At 41.0% G+C, this 8,956-nt stretch overlaps 1 protein-coding gene across 1 annotated transcript; it reads left to right on the top strand.

The window, feature by feature from the left end:
• Positions 1-581: 581 nt before the first annotated feature.
• LOC307109589 (olfactory receptor 52B4-like) lies at positions 582-1,526 on the top strand (the record flags this gene model as incomplete). Its single annotated transcript, XM_079788402.1, has 1 exon — positions 582-1,526. The coding sequence occupies one exon, from the start codon at positions 582-584 to the stop codon at positions 1,524-1,526; it is 945 nt and encodes a 314-aa protein (XP_079644528.1).
• Between the last annotated feature and the right edge of the window lie 7,430 nt (positions 1,527-8,956).

The following is an 8,956-nucleotide window of genomic DNA, read 5'->3' as shown; positions in this document are numbered from 1 at the left end:
GGTGCCTTATATCCAAGTCAGGGAGTGGGAGGTGGGGCGCGGGGAGTGAACTGTGGACCTATCAGTGCTTGCCAGCAGGGGCTGCAGGCAGGGAAGGGGGTATGAGGAAGTAGCCGTGGGTGCAGGTGGTTTCTAGAAGGGGAGATGTCTAGGAGGGATGGGGGCTGAGCGGGTCATGTGGGTTTAGGTAATTGACTAGGGTCGTGAGGGGTGCTGACTTATAGATAAAGGATGTGATGGTTGGAGGGCAGGTGTGGTGGTTAGAGGGTAGTTATGCGAAGAATGCTTTGTCCTTAGGCATGAGGAAGTAGGCCTATGGTGAGGACCAGTTTTCCATGAGGTTCTGTTTCATTAGCTTACTGAAATAATGTTAGAATTAATTTGTCATTGACTCTTGGCTCCTGACACCAAATCGGCTAGGGCTATTCACCTTTAATATCATAGTCCACGGCACCCTCAGAATGGAATAGAATTAGGTAGATGTGAACAGTCCGGTTTTGGTAAGAAAACTTTGAGTATAATCTTATTTTTCTTTGCCACCTGTGAATAGGAAGTGAGGTGACATGTCATCTGATTCAGATATGACTTCCTCAAATTACACAGGTGTTAGCCACACAGTCTTCCACTTGCTGGGCATCCCTGGCTTAGAGAACAAGCACATGTGGATTTCCATCCCCTTCTTCATTTCCTATGTCAGCGCCTTGCTTGGGAACAGCCTGCTAATCTTCATTATCCTCACAAAGAGCAGCCTCCATGAACCCATGTACCTCTTCCTCTGCATGCTGGCCGGAGCAGACATTGTCCTCTCCACATGCACAGTACCTCAGGCCTTGGCCATCTTCTGGTTCCATGCTGGGAAGATCTCCCTGGATTGTTGCATCACTCAACTCTTCTTCATCCATTCCACCTTCATCTCTGAGTCAGGGATCCTGCTGGTGATGGCATTTGACCGCTACATTGCCATTTGCTACCCACTGAGATACACCACCATTCTTACACATGTGCTGATTGGGAAAATTGGTGTGGCAATCTTTCTGAGAAGTTATGGTATAATGTCCCCCATAATATTTCTTCTGAAAAGACTGACCTTCTGCAAAAGTGACATCCTCCCAAACACTGCTTGTAAGCACATTGTTTTGGCCCATGTTTCTTGTGATGACATACGAGTAAATATTTGGTATGGGTTTTTTGTCCTAATGTCAACAGTGATCTTAGATGTTGTGCTAATTTGTGTTTCCTATGTGTTGATTCTTTGCGCTGTCTTCCACATCCCATCCCAACATGCTCGCCACAAAGCTCTCAATACTTGTGGCTCCCATATCTGTGTCATCATCCTCTTCTATGGGCCGGGGATCTTTACAACCCTTATTCAGAGGTTTGGACGCCACATATCCTCCCATATCCATGTGTTGGTGGCTGATATTTGCATTCTGGCTCCTCCCATGCTGAATCCCATCATTTATGGGATTAAGACCAAGCAAATCAGGGACCAGGTGGTCCATCTGTTGTTTACAGAGCATAAATAACTTTCTCTGTTGGAAGCTGATTCTTTTGTGCAGCCATTGTATCCATGTATTGTTGGAAGCCAATTCCAGCATGTCAGCAGGGCTGAATCATCTGGAGATGCCTGAGGGCATTTCCCCAAACCTGAAAAGGATGCATAAATGATTACTTGCTGCCAGACAGCTGAGGACATCCTAATCTACATGTTATTGCCTCCTACTGGCTAAACACCTGAACAGCCCTATGCAATTCTTCCAATCTGACAATGGATTCTGTATACTAACCCTGGCCTTTAATGTGTATATCTACCTTGCCTTCGGACAATTTGTGTTAATAAAAAGCAAGGGGTCCTGAGACAAGGGAGAACTTGGTTTCTTTAGCCAGGCTCTTCTAGCCCCTCAAATGCCTTCCAAAATTATGTTTGTCTCTGGACTCTTGATTAATTTACACACAGCTCCCTCTCCAGATTCTTGAACCCTTCTAGATGCTGAGAAACACACACCGCCATTAATGTATGATGTGATCTTTAGCAGCAGTATACTGCAGCAGGTGAGATAGTACTTGCCAAATGAATCCAGAAGTTGGTGTTTCTAGTGCAATTATATCAGTGAGGTTTTGATGCAATTTTCTCCCAAAGCCATCTGTCATTAAGTATCTGTCATTAAGTATCTAATCTGTCATTAAGTATCTGTCTTGGGGGCCTCAATTAGCTTTCTCACCCATAGAATTAAGAACAAGATCAGGGCACCTCTCTAAGTCATACTTACCTCAATAGCTGTGGACTAAGGAATTCAATGAGTTAAATCTTTGACAGTGTTTTTTCCTAAAAACTGTTGAACTATTCTTTTCAAGGTGTTCTGTGCTTTGAATGGCTTTGCTCTCATCAAGCTTAGGACATTTCTCCAACCATTTTTTTTCTCTCTGTCCTTGTTATTTTGAACTTTTTTCTTTATTGGAATCATTCTCATCTTTTTGTTGTTAATCCTCACCCAAGGATTTCCACTGATTTTTAGAAAGAGTGGAAAGGAGGAATGGAGGGGGTGGGAAAGAGAGAGAGAGAGAGAGAAAGAAATTGAGTGGGGGGAGAGAGAAACAGTGATGTGAGAGAGACCAATTGATCTGTTGCCTCCCACTCAGGCCCTGAGTAGGGTGCAGGATCTAATCTGCAACCCAGGTACTTGCCCTTGATGGGGAATTGAATCCATGACCCCTCGATGCACAGGCTGGCGCTCTAATCACTGAGCAATACCTGCCAGGGCCATTCACATCTTTTCATATCACTTTTTTCTTCAATGTAAAAATATACCAAAACAAAAATAAATTTGAACCGCTCCCCCTCCCCAATCTACATTCACTTACATCTACTACTTCATTTCTCTTCTCCAGCATAGAGGAAAGTACCTAGTGTTCACTGGCAGTCTCAAATCCCCAAATTTTTCTCTTGACCCCACTCCATTTTCTCATTTGCTCACACCAGCTCATTTAAATGGCACTTGTTAAAATCACAATGATCTCCACATTTCTAACTCAATAATCAAAACGTGTCCTCATCTTAGTCCATATTCCTTAGTCCACAGTGATAGCAGAATTTCTATGTTGCAATTTGAATTTCTATGTTTCCATCTTCCTTGGGGACCTCAGCCTTTTAAGGCCTCCAACTGATTGGATGAAGCGTACTCACATTATGGAGGGTTATCTATTTCACTTTAGAGTCTAATGATTTAAATATTATTTATATTTTAAAATATTTTCACAGCAACATATAGACTGGTGTTGACCAAAGAAGTGGGCACCATAGCTTAGTGAAATGGACACATAAAATTAACCATTATACAATATCCAGGTATAGTTCAACAAATTTCCAGAGAAGGCCAGTTTCTAGTTTATCACATTCTAACTTCTAGTCTAGATGTAGAAAGGTAAGTGGATCTTATTCTGAATTCAATGGATGACAACACTGAGATCCCAAAGCACTGATATCTAATGACCATCCTATTTAATATCAGAATCCCTGTGACATCTCACTACTGACAATGTAGGCCCTTTGCATATGTTATTTTTCTCTATAATACATGCTGCTGCTGGTGGTGGTTGTAATAGCAAACCATTACATAGAATTGACTGTATGCCAGCTTTGCTTTTATTTTGTTTATTTTCATATTCTTTTAAGTAAGTAAAAGTTTGATGAGGAAAATACTTTTGTGTGATGCTTGCACTGCTGTATCTGTAGCATCTAATAGCAGTTCTTAGCACATTTCAGGACCTCATTAAATATTTGTTGAATGAATAAATAATAAGAGGATGAATGAGAGGATGGATCAATGAATTATATGATAGTAATTGTTGGTGGAAACTCTTGAGAAGCTGGGTATCGTGTTGTCTGGTGATTTCCATGTAGTCAAATCTCTGATCTTTCCCTTGGATTATTCTTTTATTTTTCCCTCAGTTTTTCTATTTTAAGATACATCCATTACTTACTATTTATTAAAATTTCATTTGTTCTGGAGTTTAAATTTTATATTTAACATCTCAACAGTATCTGTTTGTTTAAAAACACATAATGAAAAAAACATTATAATAATCACAATTATCTCATCCATGACACATAATCATGAATATTTAGAAAATATTTTGTTCTTTAAGTATATTTTCACACATTGATATATAATATAATGATTTTTATGAATTCCGTTTTTATTTAAGGTCATATGAAAAGAATTTTCTCTGGCACACAAGAAATATTTCATAGGTATTTTCTTCCCTTTGTGCGAGGGAAACAAAGGAAAAAATAAAGAAATGGCAATATATCAAACTAAAAAGCTTTTGAACAGCAAAAGAAAACATCAACAAAATGAAAAGGCAACCCACTGAATGCGAGAACATATTTGACAATGATACATCTGATAAGGGATTCATTTCCAAAATATATAAGGAACTGTACAACTCAACACAAATAAAACAAACAAACCTATTAAGAAATGGGCAATGGATCTGATTAGACACTTGTCCAACAAAGACATAGAGATGGTCAATAGATATATGAAAAGATGCTAAATGTTGCCGAAACCCGTTTGGCTCAGTGGATAGAGCGTTGGCCTGCGTACTGAAGGGTCCCAGGTTCGATTCCGGTCAAGGGCATGTACCTTGGTTGTGGGCACATCCCCAGTAGGGGGTGTGCAGGAGGTAGCTGATCGATGTTTCTCTCTCATCAATGTTTCTAACTCTATCTCTCTCCCTTCCTCTCTGTAAAAAAATCAATAAAATATATATATTTAAAAAAAGATGCTAAATGTCACTAATCATCAGAAAGATGCAAATTAAAACCACAATGAGATATTACCTGATGCCTATCAGAATGGCTATTATCAATAAATCAACAAACAACAGTGCTGGTGAGGATGTGGAGAAAAGGGAACCTGCATGTACTGCTGGTGGGAATGCAGATTGATGCAGGCACTGTGAAAAACTGTATGAAGTTTCCTCAAAAATTAAAAATGAGTCCTAGCTGGTTTAACTCAGTGGATAGAGCATCGGCGTGTGGACTGAAGGGTCCTGGGTTCGATTCTGGTCAAGAGCCAATGCCCTGGTTGCAGGCTCAACCCACAGTGGGGGCCAAAGTGCCCCTCAGTAGATGAGTGCAAAAAACGCTGTAGTACATTTACACAATTTACTCCTCTGTAAAAAGAAAAAGGGAAATTTTACATTTTGTGACAGCATGGATGGACTTGGAAAGCATTATGCTAAGTGAAATAAGTCAGTCAGAGAAGGATAAATACCATATGATCTCACTTATATGTGAAATCTAGCAAACAAAATAAACTGACGGGTAAAATAAAACAGAGGGCATGGATATGTGGAACAGATTGGCAGCTGTCAGAGGGGAGGAGGTTTGGTGGGCTGGGTGAAAGAAGCTACAGGGATTAAGCAAAAAACAAACAAACACATATATACACCACATAGATACAGACAAAAATGTGGTGATAACTGGAAGGAAAGAGGGGTGGGGTAGGTGGAGGTAGGCAAAAGGTGATAAGTGGGGAGGGGAGGAAACTTTGCTTTGGGCAATGGGATACTGTGTAGAGCAGTGGTTCTCAACCTTCCTAATGCCGCGACCCTTTAATACAGTTCCTCATGTTGTGGTGACCCCCCAACCATAAAATTATTTTCGTTGCTACTTCATAACTGTAATTTTGCTACTGTTATGAATCGTAATGTAAATATCTGATATGCAAATTGTTACAAATTGAACAAAATTAAAGCACAGTGATTAATCACAAAAACAATATGTAATTATATATTGTGAAATATTTATATATTGTGAAATATTTATTTCTAATTACAAATAAATGAAATTTTGTCTTGAAGCATGGTGTAGCATGTCTTAATATAACAACAGTAAACTACATTGCTACATTTTGCGACAGTATGCGTAAAAAGCCAATGTCAGTGCGAAGGTTGAGATTGCTTCTTTCTCACCAGATCAGAAATTCTCGGGGAAGTCTTTGCAAGAGCACAACAAAAATCATTTTCCACAACAAGTCTACTTCTGTATTTAGACTTGATAACCAACAAGCTGGAAAACCCTGTTTCACAAAGATATGTTGTTGGAAAAGGAAGAAGAAGGCGCAACACAGTCTCAGACAGAACAGGATATGACTGCAAACACTTGATCCAGAATTTGGTAACTGGCATTGTAGAGAAATCAGTTCTCGCGGCATCGCTGTTAATAAGTTCAATGAACTCCTCTTGTGCTGTCAGGAACATCTTCAACTTTGACTGAGAATGGGCTTCTGGCAAGTGCAAATGGGGTGTCAGGTATATTTGGAAAATATGATGAAATTTCGTCTGCAAGCATGTGCAAGTGTTCTTTCACAGAAATTATCATCATAATCCTTTTGTCTGCTCATGTTCCTCAAAGAAAGCAGATAAGATAGGCAACATGTAAATTTTATTTTCATCCAATTTTTTTTTTGTGTGTGTGCCAAAGTTGAAGTTTCATTTGCAATGATCAGATCTTTTCAGACAAATTGAGGCATGTTGCATTTGGTCCTTGCAGTGATAAATTTAACTCATTCAAGATGGCAAAGATGTCAACCAAGTAAGCTATTTTCTGCAGTTCACTTTTATTGCTGAAAAGTGCTTTGAACTACGGTCTTGCTTTCTTTCTTCTTTTTGTTTATTTAATAAATCTTTATTGTTCTGATTATTACAATTGTTCCTCTCCCCCCACAGCTCCCCTCCACCCGGTTCCCACCCCACCCTCTGCCCTTAACTCCCCTCCACTGTCCTCATCCATAGGTGTACGATTTTTGTCCAATCTCTTCCCTAACCCCCACACCCCTTTCCCCCCAAGAAATGTCAGTCCACTCTCTTTCTATGCCCCTGATTCTATTATATTCACCAGTTTGTTCATCAGATTTTTTATTCACTTGATTTTTAGATTTACTTGTTGATAGATATGTATTTGTTATTCATAATTGTTATCTTTATCTTTTTCTTCTTCCTCCTCTTCTTAAAGAATACCTTTCAGCATTTCATATAATAGTGGCTTGGCAGTGATGAACTCCTTTAGCTTTTTCTTATCTGTGAAGCTCTTTAGCTGACCTTCAATTCTGAATGATAGCTTTGCTGGGTAGAGTAATCTTGGTTGTAGGTTCTTGCTATTCATCACTTTGAATATTTCTTGCCACTCCCTTCTGGCCTGCATAGTTTCTGTTCAGAAATCAGCTGACAATCGTATGGGTGCTTCCTTGTAGGTAATTAACTGTTTTTCTCTTGCTGCTTTTAATATTCTCTCTTTGTCTTTTGCTCTTGGCATTTTAGTTATGATGTGTCTTGGTGTGGTCCTCTTTGGATTCCTTTTGTTTGGGGTTCTGTGCACTTCCTGGACTTGTAAGTCTATTTCTTTCACCAGGTGGGGGAAATTTTCTGTCATTATTTATTCAAATAGGTTTTTAGTATCTTGCTCTCTCTTTTCTTCTGGCACCTCCATTATTCTGATGTTGGTTCGCTTGAAGTTGTCCCAGAGGTTTCTTACACTATCTTCAAATTTTTGGATTCTTTTTTCTTTTTGCTTCTCTGGTTGAGTGTTTTTTGCTTCTTAGTATTTCAAATCTTTGACTTGATTCTTGCGTTCCTTTAGTCTGCTGTTGGGTCTCTGAATAATATTTTTTATTTCAGTCAGTGTATGTTTAATTTCTAGTTGGTCCTTTTCATAGCCTCGAGGGACTTGTTAAATTTATCGGCCTTTTCTAGGAAATTTTTGCAAAACCTTATAATCGTGGTTTTGAACTCTATATCCAGTCGTTTGTTTTCCTCCATTTCTTTAGTTTGTAATCTGTTTCTTTGTCTCCGTATTTTTGCTGCTTCCCTGAGTTGGTAGGGTAGCTTTGTGTGCTAGGTGTCCTATAGGGCCCAGTGGCTCAGCCTCCCCAGTTACCGGAGGTGGACACTCTTGGTGCACCCCTTTGTGGACTGTGAGTACAGCCTTGTTGTGTTAAGTCTTGATTGTTGTTGGTATCACTGGGAGGAATTGACCTCCAGGCCAACTGGCTGTGAGGATCAGCTGTGTCTACATCAGGAGAATTTCTGTGATGGAGACAGCCTTATGAGATAAGACTTGCAAAATTACAAAAGCCTCTGTGCTCAGCTTGGATGGGGCGGAGTCTCAGGGCTGAGCAGACAGTCTTGGCTTCCTGCCAGCCCTGCCCTATAATGCCCCTGGGTCTCAGTGTCCCTCGGTAATCGCTGCAAGCACCTCTAAGAGTAAGTGGCCCTCGAGTTTCGCCCACTGCCAGATAGTCCAGTTTCCCCCCCCAATGAATCTGGATTCCCAGATTCTCACCCAGAACTGGAGTTCAGCGTAGTGGGGGAGCTTCCATTTCCCACCCACTAGGGAAAGCCAGCGGCACTCAGCAGTCAGTTCTCTCTTCCCGCACTCGCACGCACGCCTTCAGACCTCTGCCTTTCGTGGCTCCCCTGAGTTTCCACCTGACAGTCCAGATTCCCCCCGTATAAGCCTAGGTCCTCAGGGTCTCGCCCAGAACTGGGTTCAGTACAGTCAGAACTGGGGTTCAGCGCAGTTGGGAGCTTTTGTCTCCTTCCAGCTAGAGAAAGCCAGCTAGGCACTCAGCATTCCCACAGCCACTCGTTGTCTCTCAGCACTAGCTCTTCCTGGAGTGCATGTGTGTGTCTCTGTGTGTGTGTCTGTGTGTGTGTGTGTGTGTGTGTGTGTGTGTGTGTGTGTGTAGCTTTGGGGTAGGCCTGTACCCCATGGCTGTAGAATCCATGAGGTAGTTGGGTTCACTCTAGTCTTGCCAGTGTTTCTGTTTGTATGGAAAGCCAGAAAACTACTAGAAGAGGTGAGATCTTTAAGTTGGAGTTGTTGGGCAGGTCATTGTGGTGACAGGGAGATGTGGGACCTGAATTGGGGCATGGGGACACCATGCTGTGG

This window comes from Cnephaeus nilssonii (genome assembly GCF_951640355.1).
Source record: "Cnephaeus nilssonii genome assembly, chromosome: 13".
Classification (NCBI taxonomy): domain Eukaryota; kingdom Metazoa; phylum Chordata; class Mammalia; order Chiroptera; family Vespertilionidae; genus Cnephaeus; species Cnephaeus nilssonii.
The sequence above is the reverse complement of the archived record's forward strand: the minus strand, read 5'-3'. Positions and strand labels throughout refer to the sequence as shown.